Source organism: Hyaena hyaena, unplaced genomic scaffold, assembly GCF_003009895.1.
Source record: "Hyaena hyaena isolate Hyena2069 unplaced genomic scaffold, ASM300989v1 scaffold_121, whole genome shotgun sequence".
NCBI lineage: Eukaryota > Metazoa > Chordata > Mammalia > Carnivora > Hyaenidae > Hyaena > Hyaena hyaena.
Window position 1 is genome coordinate 2,903,802 of NW_024080753.1, and position 27,078 is coordinate 2,930,879.

The 27,078-nt window shown below is 54.3% G+C and overlaps 1 protein-coding gene across 3 annotated transcripts in view; it reads right to left on the minus strand.

Moving 5' to 3' along the window:
• The window catches only part of CTDSPL (CTD small phosphatase like), a 116,706-nt gene that overhangs the window by 10,464 nt on the left and 79,164 nt on the right, over positions 1-27,078 (minus strand). For 2 of the 3 annotated variants that reach the window (XM_039237246.1, XM_039237247.1), the window contains exons 2-6: positions 23,681-23,835; positions 15,564-15,596; positions 9,307-9,408; positions 4,262-4,318; positions 849-941 (exon numbers count right to left, since the gene is read on the minus strand). In XM_039237246.1, coding sequence (XP_039093177.1) covers positions 849-941; positions 4,262-4,318; positions 9,307-9,408; positions 15,564-15,596; positions 23,681-23,835 — 440 coding nt within the window. The remainder of the gene's footprint in view (positions 1-848; positions 942-4,261; positions 4,319-9,306; positions 9,409-15,563; positions 15,597-23,680; positions 23,836-27,078) is intronic. The other variant, XM_039237248.1, reaches the window with a different exon arrangement.

The window sequence follows — 27,078 nt, forward strand, 5'->3', positions numbered from 1 at the left end:
CGGAGTCCCCGAGGTGCCCGCGGAGCCACCGGGGTGCCACCAACAAACGGACGGCGCCGACGCCACCAGAGTCAGGCCTCGAGCGCCGGTCACGGCAAGGGTCCCCTCGGGAGTGGGGCCTGCCCTGTCCCCGCGACGCGCAGCACCCGGCGCCCCTGCGAAGGGCACCTGACCGTGGGGGGGGGGGCGTCCTAGGAACCGCGACTTCCTTTCAACAGTGTGAACGAGCAGAGAAACCGCTGTTTGGTTAGAGCCCGTGTAGACGCTGGGTCAAAGACTCACACCAAGCTCCAAGGCCACAAGGGGTGTTATTTTGTCGTCATTAATGCCGGTATTTAAACGCGGAGCACCGGGAGCCCTGGCCCTGAGGCCGTGCCCGCGGGCCGAGCGCAGCACAGCAGGTGCCCCCCCCCGCCGTTTGCTCTGCCCCTCACAAGTCCTGCTTCGTGGGATCCGCCCCGGGAGTAGGGGGTCGTCCCTGTTTCTAGAAGACACGGCGCCAGGAGACGTGAGGTCACCTGTCCGAGACCACAGGGCTCAGGGGGGCAGGCAGAAGCCTCCTCCGGCCGGGCGGGGGGACTCCCGGGCACGAGCCCGCGCAGGCGAGGGAGGGACGCGCAGGCTGTGGGCGGCAGACGCCCTTCCCCGTCGCCCCGGACACCGCTGAGGTCCCGGTGTGGACACCCAGCAACCTCGCCAGGAGGCTCCCCGTCACCATGGAAACCCGCGCCGGCACGTGGCCGGCGTGCATCCCCCCCCCCCGGGGCGCGCGTCACCACGGCCACCCCTCCCCACCTGGGCCGAGGCCGCCTGACAGGGCGGGGGCGCCCAGCGGGGGCAGCACGCACCTTGGCCAGGCTGGCGGTGAAGAGCACGCACTCGAACAGCTGCCCCATCCGCTGGAGGAACTCGTCCACGTGGGGCCGCTTCAGCACGTACACCTGCAACGGCAGCAAACGGCAGGCGCGTCAGGCGCGGCGGGGGGCGGCCTGGGCCCGCACGCCCCCGGGAGGGGCTCCCGCGGCCGGAGGGGCTCCCGGTCCCCGCCCTGCGAGCGCTGCGCACCCCGCCCCCCGCCACCGGAGGAGCTGCTCCCCGCCCCCCCCCCCAGGAGCTGCGGACCCAGCCGCGACCGGACTGGAGGAGCTGCGCACCCCCTCCCCGCCCCCCCCCCCGGGGAGCTGCGCAGCCCCCCCCCCCACGCCACCGGAGGAGCTGCTCCCCGTCCCCGGCCTGCGAGCACTGTGCACCCCGCCCCGCCCCCACCGGAGGAGCTGCGCACCCCCGGGCGGCGCGGTAGGCCACACGCACTCCTCGGCGGGGGCTCCGGAGAGGGAAGGGAGGCTGACTGGGCGCCTCGGGGGCCTCGGGGACCAGCAGGCAGGAGGGCTGTGCGGGTTTGTGCGAGGCGACTCACACGAGCTTCTCGGCTGGCCTGTGGGTCAGGCCCTGCGTGGACACCGCTACGGCCTGGGGGCCGGCCCGGGCCTGACCCGTGGTGCCGCAGCCCGGGGACCAGCGGCCACCCCAGCCGTTGCCCGGGACACCCCTCCTGCCGGGAGGGCCCGGGGTGCCGGGCTGGACACCAGCAGGTGACTCTGCTTGAGCCCGGCGCACAGATCTCAGGGGGCGTGAGGCCGCCGTCGGGAGGGGCGCCCGGGCAGGGGGGGCCAAGAAGAGGCTGTCCTGAGCCGCTCTGTGCTCCCGCCTGGGGACCCTGAACACGCCCGAGGCCCGGGAGCTGGGGGCGGCCGAGCTGCCCACAGGACAGGGCGGTGGGAGGGGGCAGAGCTAATACAACTGGAATAAATGCGCGTGAAATTGGCCACTTCCCCAAAACAAATCAAACTTATTAAACTTCGATTCAGCTCCTATTCACTGCGCCCCGATCTGTGCTCAGCCTGAAGTTACAAACAGGAACACAACACAGGGCTTGCCCTTGAAGAGCTCACAGTCTAGAGCAGATACAGACAAAAGCCGATGAAAACGGGCTTGCCAGTCGAAGTTGTGGTGGAGACATAAACGAAGGACAGTGAACTCCCCGCTGGAGGGGAGGGGACCTGGGCTTTGCAGGATGACAGCTCACCAGGCTGAGAAGGATGAGAAGGAAGCTTCCAGGCAGAGGAAACGGTAGGAGCATGAGACTCGGCCCGAAAACACCCGGGCGTCAGAGCGCGGCCAGAGCCCTTCGTGACCAGCCCTTTAGAGATGGGGGGGTGGGGTGGGGGTGGGAGAAGAAGTGGCCAAAGAGGAAGTGTGCAAGGTCAGGGGAGGCCGCGTGAGGCCGTGAAGGGCAGGGGCGGCCAGCTGTCCATCCCTCGGAGTCACGGAGGGCGCACGGGGCTCTGGACCACACCCAGGATGCGTGCCCGGCGGAAGGGTCTGCACAGAGCCAGGACTTGGCGGGAAACCTGTGGCACCTGAAAGCGTGGGGTAAGCACGGCCCGTGGCCAAGGGTGGATGCGGGGCCAGAAGCCTGGCGGGGGCGCCCCCAGGGCTGCGAGGGGCTGGGAAGGGCCTGAGGCTGCTGGAGCTCCAGGCCCCCACTTTGCCCACGAGCCTCCTGGGTGCCAGGGAACGGGGACGGCCTGTGGTCCTGTCTCCTTGGGAATCCTGCTTGGAAAGCAAGCTTTGCTACACACAAAGGGCAGGAGACGGATTTGGGAACTCTGGTGTTGGTGCCTCTGGCAGAGAGGAAGGTCCTGGGCCCGGATGCCGGCGTCCAGGCCCGCGTCCGCGTGCAAGTAACCAAGAATAGGCCCATCGGGACCTGCACAGCCTATCCTGGATTACTTGAACGAGGCCACGGCCTTCGCCAGGGCCTCGGTCCTCCTCTTGACGCCTGTGGCTTCATTCCCTCAGGAGAGAGAGTTTCTGAGCCCACCCCCGGGACCCCAGGGTATCTATCGCCATAGGTCTCACAGGACAGCCCGGAGGGAGGCTGGGGGAGCTGGGGCTGGCCACAGCCGGTCAGGCTCCGAGGGTCACGCTCTTAGCAGCAAGGTAAGAAGGACTAATTTCTCTTGCCCGTGGGCAGCCTCTCCTTTGTCTCATTACTTTGTAGCAGAAGCCAGGAAAACAAACGAAGCCTAACTGCTTCTCAGATGCTGAGTTAATTCAGTTGATGCTTTTGCAAATGTTAAATGCCCAAGTCCCTGTCTTCTGGCTCCCTGCTGGCTTTTAAAAGCATGATGTGTGGAGCCACTAGCAATAAAGCCGCCTTTCCAAGACCTCCCTGGAGGGGGGGGGGGCGCAGAGCAGCGGGATGCCGTGGCCGGAGGCAAAAGACCGGAAGTCTCATTTTACTTCTTCCCATCATATGACCTTGAACCAACCCTTTCTCTGGCTGAGCCTTGGTTTCCCCATCTGGACAATGAGGTGGCTGGACCAGCTGATTTCTAAGACATCCCCGACTCTGACCCCCTGTACTCCAGGGCCCAAGAGCCCATTGGTGTTACAGAAAGACATCTTGCGATGGCTCGAGCACCAAGAGAGACTTTCCTTCCTGGGAGACAAACACAAAGAGGCCCAGGACCTCCCTTTAAGCCCCTGGGGTGACAAGAAGATGGTCATCCCGTCCCTGTGGAGAACCTTACAAGCCGCCCCTACTCAGCCTCCAGGCCAGTTTCCCCACAGTGTTCGATATGTTCATAAATGAAGCTATTCCTGGAGAAGCTTCATGCAGATAAGGAAGAAACATCAGAACAAAGATGTGTGCCAACTAACTAGGGCATCTTTATTCAAAGCTGTCTCCTGATCCAAAAACACACATTCTTTCGGTTGGGGTTTTGCTACAGACCCACTGGAGAACATGACGTGGGAGTGGCCAGCTCGGGCTGGAGGGGTGGGCATTGGAAATGGACACCTCTTCCCAAGATCCCACCGTACGTGGCTACGTGTGGCATTTTCCTCTTGCCTGTTAGGTGAGGAGCCGAGAGCAATTACACGAGGAAGTTAATTAGGCCATCAAGCTAGGCCAGTGGGGACTCCGGAAAAGTCTGAATCAAATCAAAGAACTATTCAAACTTGCAACCACATCTAATATCTATAAACAGATTACAGTTTCCCTTATAAGCTCAATATAAAATAAATTCATCTGAGTGGGAAAAAGCAGAAAACCACTGTGTTTATTTTACGAAGCCTGCTCCCTTTTGATTCAGTAATAAAATTACTGATGAAATGGGAATTTAGAATTAAGTTCATAGGAAATGTAACTACAAAAAATGCGAATTACAACTCAGATTTAGCTTTGATTTCTTACCTGATGTATAGTTCCATCGATTTCAACCGGAACAATAAAATCGGCATTACTAATGGGCTGGAGAGAAAAGAAATTATAATTAATATTCCTGAAAGAACAAAATAAAGTTGGAAACTTTAGTAAGAGTATTCATTCTTGGACCAATGCTTTTAGTATTGGAAAAAACAGTTAAATATATTCTTTATTGTTTATTTACTTTTACTTTTGAGAGAGAGAGAGAGAGGGAGAAGGAGACGGAGAGACAGAACATGAGCAGGGGAGGGGCAGAGAGAGGGGGAGACAGAATCGGAAGCAGCTCCAGGCCCTGAGCTGTCAGCACAGAGCCCAACGTGGGGCTTGAACCCACGACCCCATGAGGTCATGATGTGAGTGGAAGCTGGACGCTTAACCAACTGGGCCACCCAGGCGCCCCTGGAAGAAATAGTTTAGGCGAAGGATGTTGAATTATGCTTTGATTCCATAAAATAAGCACAAGCAGGAAAGCAGTTTTTTTCTGCGTTGAACATTGTTACGCTTTCAGCATATTGATCCAACGTCCCTATTATCTCTGTGGCCTAGACACAAAGGTAGGGCAGCCTGGGCGGAGGGGCTGCTCAGAAACGCCCACTCTTGCCTAGAGCCCTGCCAGATGGTGCAGAACCCGTGCTGGCCACCAGGGGGAGGAGGTGAGAGCCCAGGGGTCCCAGAGCGCCTTGCTACTTGGGGGAAATGGATTTGTATTGGACCCGCAGATAACAGGCTGCCCTCCGCGGGGCAGGGGATGCTGAGCACATGGACACGAAGCAGGGCCACGGGCGGGAGGTGAAGTCCGAGGCCACGGCCGCGGCCTTGTCTCCTTTCCCTCTGCACCTTCCTGTCTCCTCCATCCCCAGCTATAGCAACGGGCCTGACGGGTGCCCGCGGCTCCATCTGGCCCCGCGCAGCAGTGATCTCAGCCTGGCCCGGCACCGTCTCCCGCCCTGGGCGGTGGGGAGCAACACGGTGCCCCGCACACCCACAAACTTCAGCGTATTTAAAATAACTCTTTACAATATTAATGATACATAAAACCCAAATAGAGTATTCCGGCGGTCCTTGTGGAAGTCACTGCTGGGCTAAACATACGGTTCTACGTGGAATCCACAAACCACACTGCTCCAATGAACGGGCCCAACAGGATCAGAACACAAGGCCCTGGGACGAGATAGGAGGGAGACGGAAGGAAGAGAGCGCGTGCGTGGCGGCTACTGGGCAGCGGTGCGGGGAGGGGTGCGCAGGGCAGAGTCTCTGGTCAGAATCTGAACTGGAGTCTGCTTTTATTGAGCCCATTGCTGTGCCCACATGCACTGTTCTTTGCTGAGTGACCAGAAAATACGCAGGAAACAACAGATCACAGAGCCATTCGTACGTGCTCAGTAGCGCACCTGAAGCTTAGGCTTAGGTTTGTTTGCTCCCGTGGCTGGAAGGCCAAGGACGAATTCAGTATTTTATAATTCCACAACTAAACACAAAATCACGAAGGAAGAAACTCGGACAAGGCGTCACTAGACTGTGAAATCATATTCCATAGAGCAGAGTAAAAGAGAAAAACCTTTCCCTGGCTCAGAGCAAGCCCGAGCCTCAAGTTTCTTCTTACGTGCTGTGTAAAGGAGGCCATGCCGAGCCGTGGTTCTTAACCTGGGTGGAAGAGCCTGTGTTACACAGCTGTACATTCTCAAGCAGAGAGGTTCATGGCTTCCAGATTCTCAAAGGCCTCTGAAATGCCCAGAACATTAAAAACCGTCCAGTAAAGGCAGTTGCCAGAGGGAAGGTGGGTGGACGGATGGGTGCGGTAGACACAGGGGATTAAGAGCACACATATCTGGCTTTGGCTCCCGGAGCAGCGCCGTGGCGGTTGGCAAGAACGGGCACCTTACGAAAGGCGGCTAAAGGGGGGCCAAGAAAGTGGTTGATCCAATTTCTAAGGAAGATGGTACGATGTGAAAGCACCAGCTATGTTTAATATAAGAAATACTGGAAAAGCTGTAGCCACGAGAGCTCCAGGAAGCAGAACTGCATCCGATGGCCTCAAGCGTCGCGTTTCTGACGGGAGCCCTGCTGATCTGCACAGTGATGGAGCTGCGTGTAGAAAACGCCAGCCCATTACTGAGGATGTTCAGGGCAAAACCTGCCAGACTTGCTTCTAAGGCATGGATCTTTCCTGGGACACAAGTGTGCCCCAGGGTCAGAAAATGGCAGAGACCATGACTGATGTCACGATGGTGTCAAGACTACCAAAGGTCACTCGCTTTGTCTACCTTGTGCTGGTTTTGCTATTAAAAAAATAAATAAATAAAATAAAGCAACTCTCAGACTCGAAAGACCTCTTACACTCAGCACCAACAGGTCCACCAAGTTCAGAGGAAGGTGATGGAAATCATGACCCGAGAGGTGCAAATGGCTTGAGAGAAGTGATCAATAAATTGATCCCAGAGAGCATCAGAAGAGACAGGGGAAAGGTGTGTCGGCCTGCTCACCTGCTCCATGTCTTTGTTACAAAAGTGCAAATGCGGGGCGCCTGGGTGGCTTAGTTGGTTAAGCGTCCGACTATCGCTTGGGTCATGGTCTCGCGGTTCGTGGGTTCGAGCCCCGCGTCGGGCTCTGTGCTGACTGCCAGCTCGGAGCCTGGAGCCTGTTTCAGTCTGTGACTCCCTCTCTCTCTGCCCCTCCCCTGCTCACGCTGTCTCTCTCTCTCTCTCTCTCTCCTAGAAATAAATAAAAATATTTAAAAAAAAAAAAAGTAAAGTGCAAATGCTGAAGAAGCCCACGTTTGGGCTGGGAAGCTCGCGGACCTTCAGGTGAAGGTGGCAGTTCTCAAAGCATGACTGGGGATGAGTCTGGTGCTAACGCTGAATGAACTGATGGGTAAGAGCCACCAGCGCAAGAATCTGTTTAAAATTCAGACATTTAATGGTGACAAGTAAAACATTTTGTGATTAAAAAAAAGAGTACATGATCCTGATGAGCACTGAGAAATGTACAGAATTGTTGAATCACTGTGTTGTGTACGTGAAACTAATGCAATCGTGTACGTTAAGTCTATCTGAATAAAAACACATATAATGAAGGATATTCTAGTTGCAAACACAGCGAGCCGGGGAGGGAAGACAGGAAGCGGTGCTGTTCACATCGGCCTGTGTGGAACGCTCTCGGACCAGGGGCCTCGGGGACCTCTGGGGCTGTCAGGCCCTGCCTTCGGAGTCGGGAGCCCTCCATGACCTCGGGCAGCCTGGCCAGCACTGCCCACACTCCCAGAGCCCGGGAGGAAGCTTCTAGGCTGAAATGGGAAAGAAGCCCTGCTCCAAAGGGCTTTCCTCCAGAGGGACTTGAAAAGTCCTGAGCAACCTGCCCACAGGGGAGAAGAGGCTTCCAGGGCTGCTCAGGGCTGCGCTGGGACGTCGGTCATGGCGGCCAGGGGACCAATCCCGGGAGGGCCCTCGGGGTGCTGGCGTCTGTGGCGGCACCTCCAGGCCCCAGCGAGGCCGTTTCTCACCGCTGGACCCCACTCTCCCGAAGGACCGGCGGACAACTGCCTGGTCTTGTCCTAGCAAGAGAGGCTTCTGTCTGTGAGAAGGAGGGACGTTTCTGACAGAAAGTCCTTCCGGTGAGTCTGACGCTCTTCCACTCCCGTGCAACAGTCCAGGAGTGACTGGTTCCTGTGGGAGACACACCCCATCATGGACGGCGCCTTCGTGTCTCTCAGCAAAGCAAGGGGTGTCATGGGCTCCGGGTACAGGGAGGAATGGGACCTAACTGGCCGGTGACAGTGGAGCAGCTCATGTCCAGAAATACCCCGAGAAAAAGAGGACCCGGACCCTACTTCTTCCCTCCAACACACAGATCCCCTATTTCTAAACCTCTTCATCATCTGCCTCATAGGCTCAGGACCGATCGATCGATCGATCGATCTATCTATCATCTATCTATCTATCTATCAAGTGGGCTTTACGCTGGGCCCGAACTCACAACCCTGAGATCAAGACATGAACTGAGACCAAGAGTCGTACATGTAACTGACTGAGCCACCCAGGCGCCCCTCGCCATTTGCCTCCTTTTTAAAAAAATTTTTTAAATATTTATTTTTGAGGGAGAGAGAGAGAAGAGTGACAGAGTACGAGGAGGGGCAGAGAGAGAGGGAGACACAGAATCTGAAGCAGCTCCAGGCTCTGAGACGTCAGCACAGAGCCCGACGCGGGGCTCGAACCCAGAAGCCGTGAGATGATGACCTGAGCCGAAGTCGGACGCAGAGCTGACTGAACCGCCCAGGCGCCCCATCATTTGCCTCTTTTAAAAAACCTGTTTCATTTCAAAAAGGGGAAAGATGGTTCATGAAGTCATTTCTTAGTCGCGTAGCCACAGCCATTCCTCCACAGAAGCCCTTTGGCAATTCGTAACTTTGGTTGTCGTTCTGGCAGGGAGGGGTGGAGGGAGACTGTCTGATGCTCCTGGACACATCGCTGCAGCCCCGCCCGCTTCGGGAGGGAAGTCATGCAGGTGGATGCAGCTTGTAAGAAACAAAACCAAAACCCCAGCCGCCTCCTGTCATGAAAAAGCTCAAAATAAATGGCCGGACCTGCTCAGATGCCGCCTCTGGAGGCCTTCAGACTGGGACGCCTTTCAGAAGCGGGTCTGGAACACGTCCAAGGTAGCAGGTCGGCTTGAGTTTCAGCGGTGCCCCCCCGCCCCTTCCCATAACACACACACACTCTACACCCTGACGAACAAGGTCGGGCCCCGGGTGCACGGACGGCCTTTCGCCCCCGAGAAGTGCTTGTGCAGGGGCTGGAGCGCTGGACAACTCAAAGCTCCTATGAACGCGTCTCAGACGCTGGCGGCAAAGCATTTCCCCCAAACTAGGTGTGTGATGTTTAACTACCTGAGGGATGTTCCCCGGAGTTGCCGGATTTCATCACCAACAGTGGCGTCATACACCAACGCCACCAAATGCCATCTTTTCTATTGTCCCTTTTCTCATACAGCTGTGACCGGATCACAAAGACTGCGGTGTGCTTTTTACGTCGATTTACCTTAAATGAACTGTGCACCAAGGTTTCATCTAGATCAATGACCACACATTTCTTTCCATAGTCAAGCACCGTCACCTCTGGAAGGAGGTATTTAGCGGGTGGCTAAAACGAAAAACAAAACAAAACAGTATTATTACCTTTACGTAGAAGACACACCAACCAATCCCCTTATGGCCGTATCATACAGTCAGTGAGGTTAGAAACGAGATCAAACGTGTAAATGCCCGACTAAGCTCGTCATGGAATTTTATCAAAAGCAGTAGGACTAAGTAGTTCGCAGTGGAAGTTCTGATACATACTGTGCCGCTGTCTGAACGGCTCCTGGAGGCCTGGGCCACGGGGCCAGAGAAGCCAGGGACGGGAACACCTACGATGGAAGGCTGCGCTCTCCGCTGTGACCGTGGAAAACGCCCACTGTCTGCCTGGCATAGACATGGTGACTACAGGGATTACTAGAACGGGCTGCACAAAAATAAAGGTTCAATTACATCAGCTATTCTAACTATGCAGGCCCGTTTCCTGGGGGGCATTTCGGCCTGAAATTCACCGTGGTACATAAGTACATTTTAGACTTATACTGGAACTGGTGGTGTTTTGCCTGTTTGCTTTCATGACTATAGTCTTCAGAGTGTTGAAGAGTCAATACAGACCCACCAGCAAAGTGCAATCCAAATGGACTTCTAGTAATAGGAGGCGGAAACAGAAGTGGTCCAGTACAGGGCCCTGTCTGGTGCCCACCCACTGAGCAAACAGCCTGGATTCTTAGCCTCTGGAGGTTAGACTTAAATCTACAAGCTGTGTGTTAATCAGAACGCCTGCTTCTGACTCCAGTCTTGTGTAAAGAGGTGGTAAAGAGTTAATAAGCTGTTGGAGATCTGCAGCCAACCTCATTCTTGATTTACAGTTTTCTTTCTTTGCCTCATTCTAGAAGGCACTGGAAGCACTTTAGTTCACTTTGTGGCATATTCTGTATCCAACGTCAACTAGCTAATTTTCTGTCCTGGAAGAAGGTCAAACTCTGTTCAATATTTAATGCAAAACAAAACACACACGAAAAACTGTGTCCCTTGTCACTGAAGAGCAGAAAGTGTAGCTTATCAAGACAGACAAACCCCAAAATGAAAAAACAAAACAAAAGAAAAAAATGAAATCAAGAAGTATTCCCTTTTAGATGGATTATCTCCTAGCTTTGGAGAAGGGGAGGAGGGAGGTTAAAGTGAATATTAGTCAAGGATCCAGAGTTAATTCTGGACCGTGGCTGGTTCGGGAGGGAACGTAAGGCCCGGAGTCAGGGAGTCAACCAGGCAGGTAAACCTGCAAGTGCGAAGATCGTCTCGTGCAGCTGAGGGGATGAGGCTGCATGTGGGGAGTCTAACGTACAGGGACTCTCCTCCTGTCCAACCGCATCCAGAAGAAAAAGCCTCCATGTCCTCCTAACTCCCTTGGCTCTAATGAAAGGTCACCAGGCAGTAACCCTCACCCAGAACTGCCAGTCGCACGGGGAGGTGATGTGCCTTGGACACGAGGCAGGGGATTCAGGGTCCTAGATAGGATTCTGTCTTTCACTATAAATCAGCAAGCAAGCAGGTGCTAGAAACATTAAAATAAACTCGCGAGAAGTTTTATATTCAGTGTTTTAAAAAGGCAGAGTATGGTGAGCTCAGGAAGGGGGCATAATAAAGAGGATTTGAGCTATTTCTGTTGTTTGGGCCACAGCAGAGAGCATGCTTGCGACTAGAATAAAATTTAATTTCTTATTACATAATAATGTAATAAAAACACCTTCTCGTTGAAAAGAATGCAGACACGCAAGAGAACTATTCCCTTCTCCCTGCTCCCCATTCCTCTCCCCAGGGGCTCCCCTTTTCAGTTCGGTGCGTGTCTGCCCAGTCTCTATGCAGTTATATACTAAAACAACATTTAAACTTTACGTAATTGCTAGCCTGGAAAATAAGGCTGTAGAAATTCTATCCCTAGCAGATCTGAACACATCAAAGATCTGCCAAAAGTGTCTCAGTTATTTTCCGAACCTGAGAATAAAAATTACTTTCTGAGCATATTTAACCCACACTTTGCAAGCACTCTCTGAGCTCACAGTACAGAACAGGCCCCAGGTTCTCTGCGAGAGAGAGGAGAGGGTGCAGGGTGCGACTCCTCGGAAGCAGGCGACTGACTGAGCACTTGTGCTGCAGAGAACAAGGCTGGGGCCACGGGCGAGGAGGGTCCATTCATCCTCAGCCCCGCTTCCTAAACACACACAGCTTCTCCGAGGGCTTCGCTTTAGATTAATGCAAATTCCTCAGGCCCCGGCGGGAATTCTCCTGGACAGCCGTGTCCTCGGAACCGGCAAGGACGCTATTAACTGCGATAGTGCTTTGTTACTTCAACTGATCGTTCAGGTGATGCTTGAATTATTAACTAAATATGTCCTGAGGCAAATCCTTCTCTCAGGGCATCCAAAACTGGAGAACCAGAGAAACACCAGTTATATCAGGAAGAGCCTTTTCATACAAATCTCTTGCTCCCAAGCACACGGGGGGGGGGGGGGGGGGGGGGGGGCGAGGGGAGGGACCTCAGCTTGCCACCCAGGGTTCGGGAAGGGCACGCATTCCGGTTCTCTTCCTGGGAGAAGATCTGGAATTTTCCAGCCATGGTGGTGAACTGGCAGCCCTGGGTGGCTAACCCTCCGGTTCCCAGAGCACCCACCCCGCCTGCCCTCATAGACCCTACAGGTGGAACACGCTCTTCTTGGCACATGAGACGGGGTTTCTGTACATGAGCGTCCTCGGGCTCAGGGTCTGCACACTGTGCTTGTCCCCGAGGGGAGGGAGGCCATTTTCACCTACGATCCTTCTGCTGATAGGCTCTTCGTAAGGCTGGGTGGGAAAAAAGTATACTATTGTTGATTAAAAGGCTTAGGCACGCAGCCCAGAAACGTAACTGCTAGAAAACTCACTCTCCTCTCACTCCCCTGTCTGCATGGCTCTGGCCCAGCTGGACTGTCAGCCTCGCACTGTGAGCATCAAGCGGCAGTGGGGCTCCTCCAAGAGCAGAAAGGGGAGGAGACGGTCACAGCCCCAGTCACGTTCCGCACTCCCCGCTGGGGCCAGAGCATCTGAACCCTCACCTGCAGCCAAGGCCACCCACGCTCCAGGGGGCTCTAGACCCATCCCTCTGCTTCCCTTCCTTGCCCTTCAATGCCTGCCTTTACTGGATCGCCCACGAGGCTCCCAGTAAGATGTGTGCAGGGCCCCTACGCCCAGCCTGCGGCGGGGCGACTAAGGCTACTGAGTGGGATGCTTCACACCAAGTCCGGATGAAGATGCCACTTTCAGCGGGTGTACGAAAGATGGATTAATCAGTAAGTGGTGTTGCGACACGGGACCTGCCCCTCAGAACAGGCAATAAAGCTGATCACTACTTAATGCCTTACACCGACCTGAAGTCCAGATAGACCACACATGTAAGGGTAGAGATAAAAGCACTAAAACACTAGGGAAAATATGGGTCACAGTCATAATGTGGGGGAACTTTCTAAGTATGACATAAAAATTCAGGAGCCATAAGGGATAAGATCAATACATGTGCCTACATAAAATTATACTTCTTTGTGGTCAAAATGATTATAAACAAGGCCAAAACATACACCATAAATTGGGGGGAAAGTCCGAATTCCCTTGAAATTAAAAAGATAACAGTATAAACTCTAAAAGAAACGTATAGGGAAGCAGAAAGACATACGGACAATAAGCTTGTGAAAAGATGTTCATACTCATTCATAAAGAAATGCAAACCAAAGCAATGAACTGATATGCTATTCTTTGCCTACAGACCAGCAAAACTTAAATATCTGACAATCGTTTCTGCTGAGAGAAGGGGCAGTCCCACACACTCCTGGTGGGGATGCAGATGACGCTCTCGGAGGGCCACGTGGCTTTCATCTACCCAAAATGTAAGTTATACCCTTTGATCTAGCATTTCCACAATTAGGAAGCGATCACAACAGATACCCTAGGTCAAGTCCATGCACACACATGCACAAGGACATTCCTAAGAGAAGTATTTGTAAGAGTCGAGAAGTAGAAACATAGGAAATGCCATCAAGGGCATGTAAAACCATGACGCAGATCACTACGCATTGATACTCAGAAATGTGTTCAAAATATATTACTTAAGGCAGAAAATACCTTGCAAAATTCTCATTTGTGTGAATATGGTGATGTTGGAAGGTTACATGACAAATATTAAAAGGGGCGATTCCAGGGAGTGGAGTATGTTGGGAGATTTTTTCTTCTTTCCACTTTATCCTTTCAGCATTTTTTAAAACTACGAGCTGGAAGTACTGCTTAGTAAAAAATCGAAAGACCAGAGCTGCACACACACAGTAGCATGAAAAGGAGACGCGGGGGCACGGCGGGAAGCAGCGATGGCCGGCTCCGGCCGCGCCTCCCTGGGCACCCGGCTCGGGGGTCGCTTCCCCCTCAGGGCCTGGGGACGTTTCCAGAGGCCGAGGCCCCGGTGTGGGAGGAGCGAAGCCTGGACCGCTGGCCCCCGGTGCAGCGCCCCACCCTCGCCGGGGCTCCCAGCACCCACCAGGTCCCCTGGGATCCAGGAAGGGCGGGGCTGCTCCGTCTACGTGGCTCAGACTCTGCGGGGGATCCCAAGTCTCCAATCCAGGGGGAGCTGGGCTCCCGACGGACTTGGGTTCAGCCGTGCACGCTAAGCGGGCAGTGGTCACGCTGAGCCCACGGGCAGGCTCCTGTCTGGAGGCGGTCACTCGACGCACTTACTTTAGCCAGGCTGTTTTCCGGCAAGGTGTTTCAGAGATTCAGGAGGCCTGACCTGGGGCCTCACTGGTACGAAGGAGTCGGCAGGTATTGATCGAACACGGCACTAAATCACATAAGGGATCCTTTCCCCGCTGGCTACTTCATTGCGAGATTCTAGAATGTGTTGAGATTTGTGGGGAGGGGGTCATCTTCCCCGTTGAGTTTTCCCCCGACAAATGCTTGGCTTTGGCACTGAATGAACTGCGGAAAACCAGGGCTGTGGGCGCATCCCAGGTGGGGGGAGAGCTGGCATCTGTCCCCTGCAGGCGTCTATGACGTGACTTTGTAAAAAGGGGAAGAGGAGGCCTGTGTGTCGTCCTGCTGGGCGCCCTCCCCACACCCGGGCTGGCCGTCTGCTGCCTGGTCAGCCTTTCTGATTAAGGTCGGGTTTCCTGACAAAGCCCAACTCCAGGCGTGCTGGTCGAGTCAGATCCACCCCACAAACCCTTGCATGTGTTCATCAACGGAGAGGTAAAGTCCTGAGAAAAATGCAATTATCAAAAAACGAGGGGACAGTTGGTTAGTTTATAGGCGACGCTCATCAGCAAATCTGGAGTCAGCCTGTGCTAATGAGATCCGTTCTTCTCAGTGTGACGTTGCTGTGTCTCTTGGATGCATCCAGAAAAAGAGCCCAAGGACAGTTAGATGAGCAGATTTGAATCAGACCATCTCAGTCAGAGGCTCTTTATGGATTCAAGTATCAATCTGTGGACACCTTTTAAAATCTGAGTCCTTCTGTCAGGACACAGCACTGTTTGGAAGGCCCTGTGTGGCGGGGACAGGTCAAATCCAGGGTCTCCGGACAGTCAGTCACAGGCCCGTCTCTGGCCGCTGGCCTCGGGCAAGCGGCTCTGCTGTCAGAGCCGGCCCAGTGGGGACAGCGGACGTCTGAGGGGTGGCTACACTGGTGTAGCCACTCGCCCGGATTCCGAGGCTGGGGGGGGGGCCCGGGGGCCCCCGGAGCACGCAGCCAGCGCAGCTGCACATTCGGGGAGCACAGCTGGGGCCAGTTTTTTCTGCTCTCAGAGCCAAGGCCAAGCTAGCGACGCTGCCGGAGGAGTGGGAGATGGCCTGCTCAGCCGGGGCCCGGGCCTGGGGCCCCGGGACAAGCCGCCTGCAGACCCCACACCTGGGCACGGGTTTGTTCTCCAGGCTACGGAGCTGCGCTGAGGCGCTGGGGCGGCAGCAGAGCAGGCTGCCTGAGCGTGGAGGCCCTTCGCGGAAAGACAGGAAAGGTGAGACTTTGGTTCCTCGATGCTGGCTGTCCTGCTGCCCCGAGAAACCCTGTACTTCCCAACAGAACACAGCTGTTTGTACCACATGCTGAGACGCAACATAGGCAAGAACATTAAAAAATCTTTTATGTTAGTAGGCCCGAAGCTACAAGATTCTACAAGTGTTTAAATAAAATTGGATAAGTATACATACACTTGGTATGGGAATGGCCTGCCTCTGGTCACCCTAAGGAAAAAGAAAAAAGAAATCACTGTCAGGTTTGAAGAGAAGTAAGCAGATCATGTCAGAAGAAACCTCCAAGCGCTCTCGAGTACGGCAACCCTAGGACCTCCCGTGCTCTGTACCCTGGTGCTGTTCAATGAGCAGGAGGGACCCACGGATTTTCCAGCTAGGGCCCTGGGTCCACTCTGCCGTCCAGACACCCCCACCCCTCACACACCAGGCTGGGTTCCTGAGGGTCATTAATCTTGCTAATTTAAATTTTTTTCTTAATGTTTGTTTATTTTTGAGAGAGAGACAGAGAGAGAGAACAAGAGAGAGAGAGAGTGAGTGAGAGCGCACAAGCAGGGGAGAGGCAGAAAGAGAGAGAGAGGGAGACACAGAATCTGAAACAGGCTCCAGACACCGAGCTGTCAGCACAGAGCCCAACGCGGGGCTCGAGCCCATGAAGTGTGAGATCATGACCTGGACCGAAGTCAGATGCTCAAATGACTGAGCCACCCGGGCGCCCCTAATCTTGCTTATTTAAATGGTGCCTCCACAGGGGGCCCCTGGGTGGCTCCGTCAGTTAAGCGTCTGACTTCAGCTCAGGTCACGATCTCGTGGTCTGTGAAGTTGAGCCCCAGACTGAGCTCTGTGCTGACAGCTCGGAGCCTGGAGCTGCTTCAGATTCTGTGTCTCCCTCTCTCTCTGCCCCTCCCTCACTCGTGCTCTGCCTCTCTTTCTCTCTCTCAGAAATAAACATTAACAAGTTTAAAACAGTGGTGACTCCCTTACTCGCAGGAATTTAATCCTTAATTGAAAAATAAAAACAAAAGCCCATATATTACTTTGATCCATTGATCCCTCTAGTAACTCGCTTATTTCTTTTTTAAAGTATGTTATTCCCTAAAATGGCTAAGCCTTAAGTCAATACAATATGTAGAGAAATAAAGACTAGTTTATCATATTACAAGGAACCCCTTGGTCACTCCTGGTTTTCTTCTAGAGGCGGACTGGACAGAGGGGAGAAGGCACACACAGGTGTGGAGGCAGCATCTCTTTAGGGGCAGCAGAGCCTGTATTCACTGGGGGGTGTTAAGAAAATTCAGGCCCCAAAGTGGGGCCTCACCCATTTCTCAGCCCTGGAATGCCAGCCATTCCAAACCCGGTTGATGGAAACATTTCATTTCCTTTTCACTTTTTTAAGTTTATTTATTTATTTTGAGAGAGAGAATCCTTAGCAGGCTCCGCACTGCCAGTGCGACACGGGGCTTGAACTCATGAACCCGTGAGATCGTGACCTGAGCAGAAATCAAGAGTCAGATGCTTAACCGACTGAGCCACCCAGGCGCTCTGAAACGTTTCATTTTAGCATCTTTAAGAAATGCTAAAAAAGGAACACTTCTCCATGATCTCCAGTGGGCATTTCCAGTTTGTTTCTCCTTTTGCAGACGGGAGGCCGTGAGGAGCGCCGTAGCGCCGTCACAGTCCTGATGAGATGCACCGTTTCCCGGCCTGCCGCATGGGGCCACTTGTAAGAGTGACCCCTCTTTACCCAGGGGGCCACTGGTGACCAGGGTCTCACGGGAAGGGGCCGAACCTGACCGCCGAGGGTGGCAGGTGGCTGGCACCTCTCCGAGCCCTGCTCTGACGACACGCCAGTTATCACCTTCTCGACTGTCTGCAGCCCTCGGTACCACGTCTGCAGCGTAACGGCCACTGCTCTTTCCCCTCAAGAGCGTCGTGATGGCTCTTTGTTCAGGGCACTTGGGGCTGGTCTTGGGGACCCTGCACTGCCTTCGGCTTTAGTCACGGCACAACTGTGCTGCTCTCCAACACAGAGGTGCCAGCCAATCCGATCCGTTTTCCAGAACTTCTGCACAGAAGTTCGTTTCAGATGCTCTTAAGCAACATTACCCAGGGGTGGCTTAACCAGCAGCTCACAAGCCCGATGGGTGAGCACAGACGAGAGTCTCCCAGCCCCGGAGCTACGGACATTCTGAGCCTGGTAACTCTGTGCCGTGACGACTGTCCTGAGCAGGTGAGACGTTCGACAGCACCCAGGCCCCTACCCACCGAGTGCCGGTAGCGTTCCCCGTAGTGAGTCGAAAATGTCTCCAGACACCGTCAAATTTCTCTAGGGGGCAAATTCCTCTCCAAGTGAGAGCCGCCGCACTAGCCGCAACCCGCAGACCAGAAGGGCACATCAGTGAGGGATGGCACAGCAATAACAAACGCCTGCAGGGCTTGGCAAAGCCCAGGCGAGGAGCAAAGGCGCTATTCTGGACAGACGTTTGGGCTGGTAAATTACCCTGGAAGTCTGCGCGCGTGTGTGTGCGTGTGTGTGCGCGCGCACGTGTGTGGCGTATGTGTGTGTGAGCATGTGGGGGGTGTGCACACGTTAGGGAGCGCTCAGCAATCCCTTTCGTCTGTCCGCTCCCTGAGGAGGCCTCCACGGTCTGGGCCACTGGGGTCTCCCGGGTGCCGGCCCCTGGTCGGAGGCTGCACGCCCTTCTACTGTGGGCAACTGGCACGTACGTCCAGGTTGTAACCGTGACGGTGGCAACGGCGGCCACTCCGGCCACTGCTGCTGGGGCACTTCTCCAGGACCAAGTGAACACGGGGTGCGGACAGGACCCTGGATGCCAGCTGCATTCTGTCCACAGCCTTCCCTCTGCCTCCGGCGTGCTGAGTTCCAGAGGCAGGGGAGCCAGCAGCGGAGATGGGCCGAGAATCGGCGTCCACACCAGCGTGTCTGGGCTGCGCTCCGGGTGTCCTGAGCAGGCAGGGGGCCCTCTCGGCGTCAGCTGCCCCACTCTGACGGGTTCCTTCTGTGGGGTCTGGACTCACAGACTGGAGAGTCAAGTGTAACGCAAATGACACATTACTTAGAGTTAACTCTTTAAAAAGCAGTTGTGACAAAGGTTAAGTGGAGGAAGTCCGTGCATGAAAACTGAGTCCGGGTGAGCTCAGCGCCGCCAGGGGAACTGCCTTTAAAGGCCTTTACTCTCTCAAATACACAGCCAGCCACGCCAGGAAGCCACGCCAGCCAGCCACGCCAGGTACGGCACCATTTTCTCCTGTCATTTCCCCTGGGCAAATACTGTTTTTAAAATAAAATTTTTACTACGACAGCCGTGATTCTTCTCTTTTTTTAATCCTCTACAGCTCTAGGGTACCTTTTGCTAATGGCGATTCTCTAAAGCAATGATTTTTAAATTGGGGGAGGAGAGCATGAGGGAAGCTCACCTAGGGAACGCATCAGAATTTGGGGCCACAGCAGGCTTTGCAGTGCAATCTCATCATATAAATTCCACTAATATATTTTTCCACATCAATGTACAGCAAGGTTTCTTATCTTTTAAGGAATATTTTAAAAATGAAGCCAGAAAAATGTAGATGCCACGGGTGGCTCACGTGACGAATCTGCCGGACAAGCGCCACAGCTACTCCAGGGCCAACACGTAGCACGAGTGAAATAGAAACTTTCCGGCGTGAAGCCCCTGGGGCCTGGGGGTTGTGGCCACGGCGCAGCTGACCCGCGCTGACCGGCGCGTCTGCTCAGCGGTGGCTTGTCCCTCCTCCTCCGTGACTGAGCTCTGGTTCTGCGGGGGCAGGAACGCGCCGGTCTAAAGTCTGTCCCTTTTGGGCCTCCCTTGCTGCCGCAGGGGAGCCGTGTGACCGGGTCCTGGCCGCCGAGACAGAAGAAGCCCCCTGGGGTTCCTGCGAGGGCACTGCCTTCCCATCAAGGGGCCGCGTGGTGCTCCTCCCTCCCCTCTTCCCTACGTGGACTTGCCGTCCGAAGCCTGTGGCTTTGGGGTCACCAGCCAGCGTGGGGAGGAGAGGAAACATGCCAGGGATGGTGGAGCGGAAAAACGCAAAGACAGAGGAACAGAAAGGCCCTGCGTCCCTGACGGCATCCCTGGGCGCCCAAACGAACCCCAGCAACTGCCAGACTCAGGCTTTTTGTGTGAGAAAATAATCCCCTATTTGTTGGAGCTATTATTTCTCCGTTTTCTTTTACTTGCTGCCAAAACCGGTCCTATCTGGTACAGGTCTATTCTTGGAAACAGCACACAGATGCAGTCGCCAGTCCAGTCCGACACAGTCTTGGGCTTCGGTCCGCTGATGGGTTCCACGCCTGCTGTCTGCGTCCTGTCTGTGCTTCTCCCCTTCCTTCCTTTTGCTCACATTTCTGCCCATTTCTCCTTTCACTCCTTGTGAGTCCTGAGGATCGATTTCCTAACTGTGCTGCTCATACAGTTCTATTCCTAACAGTTGGTATTTATTCTTACATTTTCTATAATTGTATCGTAACGGAATATCAATCTCACCAGGTTATTTTTGGTCCCCTCTCTGAATCATGACATGTCTGAAAACGTACTTCCTTTGCTTCAACAGATAAATGATATCTTGGTCACGTATAGAATTTTTGGTTTGGGGATTCTTTTCTCTCAATACCCGGTACAATTTTTTTCATAGTCTTCTGGCTTTTAGTATTGTTGATGAGAAGTCTGGTACTAGTATAGTTCTCTTTCTTTTGAAAGTATCTTGTTCTGGTAGCTTGCAAGATTGTCTCTTAAATTTCAGAATTCTTTTCTTAAAGGTTATTTATTTCGTGAGAGACAGTGAGGGAGAGCGAGCGAGCGAGCAGGGAAAGGGCAGAGAGAGGGAGACGGAGAATCCGAAGCAGGCTCCACATTGTCAGTGCAGAGCCCAGTGCAGGGCTCGAACCTACGACACTCAACTGACTGAGCCTCCCAGGTGCCCTGAAATTTCGGAATTTCAACAGCATGTATCTAGGTGTGTGCTCCCCGCCTGCCTCACCAATCCCACTGCAGGCTTCACTTGGTAAAAGCCCTTATCATCTACATACTTATACTTTTTTTTTCAGCTCAAGAAAAATTCCTTCTATTACCTTTTCTCTTTCTGGAACTGCTATCTGCATGTTCGTTTTCCTAGATGCCTCTTCCTCCCCTCCCCCTCCCCCCACAGTGACCAGCCCTGTGCTTCCGCTCTGAATTGTAAGACATTTTTTCCACTTGCTCTTCTAGAACATTAATCCAGGTCTCAGCAGTGACCATCTTCATTCTCCTTTTTCTCAGTTTGTTTACTAAGTTTTTATATTTAGAAGTCATGGGATTTCTTCTCTAAGTTCTAAAAGTAACCTTTGTACTCAACATCATTTCCTGAAACATCACTTCCTCAGGTGCCCGCTAAGGTTCTCTCCTATTTCTTCCGTTAGTTTTGCCTCAGTGGGAGCCACGCTGTGTAGTTTTTCAACTCGGACCTTGTCAGCAAACGAGGAAGCACCGTCAGGTGTGGCAAGGAGCACTGTTCCGCGGTCCAGCAGAGCCCAAACTAACAAACCACGAGGACAGGAGGAAGGCTCTGCACTCCTGGGCTGCGTGAGGGCACAAGAAGTGAAGCCATCCAGTCATCAGGTCAGCCCCTCCACGGACCACACGCGTCGAGCGGCGAGTGCAGGCCCTTCCACGGCGGCCCAGCCGCCTCATGGGACCGTCTGGTTCAGGCCTCTGTCCGAGGATTCCAGGAGAGGCAAGCTCTTCCCTCTGCTGGTGGCTTCCTGCTTCTCACTGAGGCCCGGAGAGGATGAGTCCCGTGCCTGCTCTTCCCCCGGAGAGGCCAGGAAGCCCAGAGGCCTTCGTGCACTTTCCGGGTTCCACTGGCAGGCTCCCCCGGGTTTATCCGGAGAGAGAATTTAAATGGTCAGAGCCATGTGCTCAGGTTTTCTTCTCCCCAGAACCCTTCTCCTTACATTCATGTATACTTTTAAAATTATTTTCGGGGCGCCTGGGTGGCTTAGTCGGTTAAGCGTCCGACTTTCGCTTGGGTCATGATCTCGCGGTTCGTGGGTTCGAGCCCCGCGTCGGGCTCTGTGCTGGCTGCCAGCTCAGAGCCGGGAGCCTGTTTCGGTCTGTGACTCCCTCTCTCTCTGACCCTCCCCTGCTCACGCTGTCTCTCTCTCTCTCTCTCTCCTAGAAATAAATAAAACATTAAAAAATTAAAATAAAAAAAAATTTTTAAATTATTTTCGGGGCGCTGGGGTGGCTCAGTTGGTGAAATGTCCACCTTTGGCTCAGGTCATGATCTCAGAGCTTGTGGGTTCGAGCCCCACGTCGGGCTCTGTGCTGACAGCTCGGAGCCTGGAGCTGCTTCGGATTCTGTGTCTCCCTCTCTCTCTCTCTGCCCCTCCCCCAACTCACGCTCCGTCTCTCTCTCTTTCAAAAATAAATATTAAAAATAAATAAAAATAAAATAATTTATTTTCTAATCCCAAAAGTCATTTAAGCTTATTTTGTGAAAACTGGGAAAAGCTGCAAGAGAAAAAGAGAAAGAAATAAAGCACAGAAGAGGGGAGAAAATCCTATATAAATCCCACCAGCCCGAGATAATCTCTTCATTTCTGGCATATGGAGAAGTATGCATATACTTGGAAATACACTCACCTACTACATTTACGTCTTCTATCCCCTAAGTGGCATAGTGTGAACATCTCCCTATGTCAGTAATATTTATGAGATGCCTTATTGATTGATTGACTGATTTGAGAGACAGAGAGAGAAGCATGAGTGGGGGAGACCAGCACAGGGGGACAGAGGGAATCATAAGCAGGCTCCACACTCAGTGCAGAGCCCGACACGGGGCTTGATCCCATGACCCTGGGATCATGACCCAACCAAAATCGAAAGTCAGACGCTTAACTGACTGAGCCAGCCCGGCGCCCCGTGAGAGGTGGGTTTTAATAGCTGCACACTATATGCTTATTCCACGTTTTTAAAATTTTCCTATTGTTGATCACCAGATTGCTTACAATTCTGCAATATTAGAATCTATGCTGGATGGTATCTCACAGTTCAATAATCCATAATTATGCCAATAAATAATTCCTAGGGTTTTAAGATGATACTGCTAAACTGCCTTCAGGAAAGTTGTAACCAATTCACATGGCTACAAATAACTGATTGTATCTTCTAACTGCTCTGTCACTCCCCTCATCCAAATCCAAATATTTTTATAAATATCCTCAATAATATGATGAGTAGAAAAGGCTATCTCACCATTTTGGTTTGTGTTTGTTTGATTAATAGTGACACTGAACATTTCTTCACGTTTACCAGCCTGTCCTTCTTATTTTGTGAAATGCCTGCTCATGTCCTTTGCTGCCATTATCTGGAACGTGACGTGACGTTTTACGGTTTTTGTGTCCTCGATCTCAACTATCTTCACAGCAAATAATCCTCTTTGCCTCTTGAGTGATTTTTACAGAAATTCTATTCTGACTGAGATTAATGTTGTAATCCCTGCTTTCTCTTTGCTTATACTTGTCTGGTATCTCTTTACTCATCCTTTTACTTTTAACTGTTCTGAGTCGCTTGGTTAGGATAGATATGTCCGCTAGACAGCACGTGGGTAGAGTTCAGTTTTTTTTATGTTTTGTGAAAATCTGACTTAAAATTTCTTATCCGCTGCATATACAAGAAGGTACAGTAAATATGCTTGTTCTTAAACAAGGTACTTAAATCCGTTTATACTTAGTTCTGGTTCTTTCCCATGTCTCTGCTTCTTCCTATGTCTTCCACTTCTCTCTCTGCTGCTGGTTCCTTAGCTTTCCGTGTCACGCAGCCAACTTCCCAACACAGAACGTTATAAAAACGTGAGGTGATCCTTGCAACGCTCGTCAAATATGTTCTTCAGGTGCTAAATGGGAATGAGTGACTGATCCTCTGACGAGGAACATGATTTGTGGGGTAATTTCAGGTCTGTACGTGACCGGCTGCCTTCATGCTGCCACAGACTCTTATTCCTGATGCCCATCAGGACGGGGGAGGGATGGTGCCCACCGGGACGGGGCAGGGATGATGCTCACCGGGACGGGGCAGGGATGATGCTCACCGGGACGGGGCAGGGATGATGCTCACCGGGACGGGGCAGGGATGATGCTCACCGGGACGGGGCAGGGAGGGGGCAGGGACGATGCCCACCGGGACGGGGCAGGGAGGGGGCAGGGACGATGCCCACCGGGACGGGGCGGGGACGATGCCCACCGGGGTAGGGCCCGGTGCCCGCTCCCCTCCGGCACTGACCTTCTGAAGCCCACCGTTCTCCTCCAGCAGCGGCGGAAGCACGCTGGGGCCGCCGGCCGGTGGGGCCTCCACATTGTAATCACGGAAGCAGCAGAAGAAGGAGCTGAGGATGCCGCGGCTCCTCTGCTTCTTGAGGCTGACGTTGCACTGGGACGCTGGAAAGAGAAACGGCACACTGCGGCCAAGGGCGGCTAGGACTCGTCGCTGGGGTCCTCGTGGACACCCCAGGGCGCGCTGCCCCAGGGCGCCGACACCAGGATGCCCCCTCGGCACAGGGTGAGGGGCCCCAGGAAGTGACTCCCGAGGACCGTACTCAACATGCGGATCCTCGCGGGCCGGCGGGTGGACGGCATCCGGTCCCGCTGGCCCAGAGGGCCCCTCGGACCTCAGCCCGGGGGGCTGCTGGCTCGTTAAGTGCCCCGTCCGCAGGGTCGGGCCCCCCTGCATCCCTGAGCCCAGCAGGGCCTTCTGACCCAGGGCCAAGCACTACTTCCAGACAAAGATCCTTTCAGGCACAAACCAGACGCGACAGCCCGAGAAGCATTTCTGCGAAGGGCACCAGGAAAGTCACTTTGAAACTAGGTCCTTGGATACTCGTGACGCCGACGCTGACGTCATTAAGAAATCAGACGTGTGAGGGCATAGGGAGGGCCCTTCCTTAAACTCCGCCGTCGGTCAAGAAACGGATGGGAGCACTGGAGTCTTGCATCACGCAGGAAACACACACACACAGGGGTGCGGGACCGAGAGCCGCGCTCGGCCGAGCAGGGCTGGCCAGGGCAAAGCCCTCGTCCAGAACCCGGCCCGCCCTCCGCAGGGAGTGACGTTATCTTTTCTGTTGTCCAGGCCTCAACACAAGCTGCCGTAAGGCAGAGACAAAAGTGAAAAACTCAGCTCCGGGGAGGAGACGGACGGCCTGGAGGGGCAGGAGCAGCGCCTGGGAACGCGGCCAGGGCCGTCACACCGCGTCCCGCGTCCCGCGTCCGGGTGGCTCACCGACCTGAGCAGGGGCCATGAAGGCCCCTGCTCAGGTTCATGGGCCGCTGCCCGTGCAGGAAACCATCGAGTCCCATGATAACGGCTGGGGGTTTTTCCCCAAACGCGGCTCTGGCATGACCTCCCCTTCCGCGCACCTGAGTGACCTGTACAGCACCCTCCCCATCTCGAGATCACAAAGCTGCTAAAAGCCTTGGGGTACTCTTCTGCCAGCGGCAAAACCAAACGCTGTCACACGGAAATTCTGAAAAGAAGGCTGAAAAACTGTTTTTGCCAGCAACTCGACGGGCGTGGATGGGCTTGGGCCAGGGACCCAGGGAGTGTGAGTTTAAGGTCCTGATTTGCTACCAGCAAGCTTTTGAACCATAACCTCCTGGAAACGCTGGTGGCCTTATCTTCCTTGAGAATGTCTGGGTGCATGTCACAGGGCACCCGTCTTCCTCCTTGGGGCCCCCACGGCAGGCCAGGCCTGGCCACGGGGACCTCCAGGCGCAGAGGCCTTCAAAGCAGCGGGCGGGCAGGCGGTGACGACCACAGTTTACTGAGGGCCAGCCCTCTGTCAAGTCCACCCCAGCCCCGCGCAGGTACAAGCAGGAAGTGATCCGCACCCAGGAGCAGGGCCCTGTTTCCAAAGTGGGTGCTTTCTCCCCGTGCCTGCGGCAGACCGTCCTGGCGCAGCAGGTCAGATCAAGGAGGCAGCGCGCCAAACGGGGAGGGAAGACTGCAACGAACGCACGGTGTTTCAGTTTTTATGCCGCACTCAAATAATTTAGTCAGAGGAAGAGAAAGAGAAACAGTCTCTTCCCTGGCTGACGGCACATTTCTCTGCAAGGAAACAAGCTGTTCTGCGTTGGAGACACTGAGCCGAGGCCCACGCGGGGCGGTAAGCGGCTTTGCGAACCCCCCCCCATCCCATTTTCATCCTCAGGTCACATACGTCTTCCCCAAGCCAGCTAACTAACAAACACATCAACAAACTAACTTACATGCTAAAGACCAACCCTAAACCTGGAGACGATGAGCTACTTACAATGTCCTACCGCAAGACGGCTGGCCGCGGGGGAGTCCCTGGGGAGGCCACCCCGCGATGGGAAAGGGGGAGCTCACGTGGGACCTCCCTCCTCTGCACCGGGAGGGGAAGCAGCCCCAAGCGGTCTCGCTTCCACGGCTGAGGGAGGAGCCAGGCCCCTTCCCACGAAATGCGGCTGTTCTAGGGCCCACGGGACTTGGGGCTGAGGCTGTCCGACTCCCCGGCCACTGCTGGCCTTGTCCGGTGCTCCCAACATCGGGCCCGCAGGGGAAACGGACGGAGCCGCTGAGGACCCGCACCGGCCTCACCCCACCCGGCACTTCGGGTTCTGAAAGGGCTCAGGAGGCTGACAGGCTGGGTCCGGTGATCCTGCTGCCTTCCCGCCCCACGTGCTTCCATCCATAACCAAGGCCTGGCCAGTTGGAGCCACACGACTGCCTGGGTTAGGCGTGGGCATTTGACCCAACCTGGGCCGAGGAGGGTGTGCCCCGGGGCCCACGCTCCCGTCACTGGAAAGGACGCTCTCTTTCTGCTGCTTTGCCAGACAGGTAGGCTGTAAACCGGAGCCACCCAGCGAGAAGCACCTAGGTGAGGACGAGCTGAAACGGAGGCGGCAGCGGCGGAGCCGCGGAGAGGGGCGCGTCTCTGACAACACCATCTGGGGACTTGGTTTCATTAAAACCAGATCCTCCTGGATTCTGAGTTACGTGAAAGAACAAATTGCCCGTTTCTCTGGGTTTGTGTTTTCTGCGATGGAGAAGATTATCCCTGAAAATGTAAGCTCCCGGTCGAGGTCGAGGAGGCGTAGAAACATCGGTGAACCACACAGGCAGCGCCCCACCTCTTGCGGCTCGCGTCCAGCACAGGGACACCGAACGGGAGATTCTGGCGGCCTCTGTATCTTGCCAGGACGGGCAGCACAGGGCATGGACGGGGCCCAGAGGGCACACAGACCAGGTCTGAGGGCGGGTAGGAGTGATTCCTTAGAAGAAATGTTATCTGAGCTGGGCCTACGTTTCATAAAATTGCGGGAGGGGGCAGGGAAGTGGGGAAACAGCCATGGGTCAAGGGCCTGATGTGAGAGCGCACGAAGTATCAGAGAACTCAGAGCAGGGGCGAGGGGGGTGAGGCGTGGCTGACGACAGCCTCGTAAACCATGGCGAGGAGTCTGCATTTGACTCTATGGACATGGGGCGTGGTGCGCGCTGATCTGTACCGCAAATGTCACGGTTTGACCTTGTAACCGGAACCACAGAGTTTAAATTTTAAGTGGACTGATACAGGCTATCAATCTGCATCAAAGATCGCCAGGACACCGTATTTGCCAATCAGAGATGTGGACCATTTTGGGTAAGGAGACTAGCATGGAAAT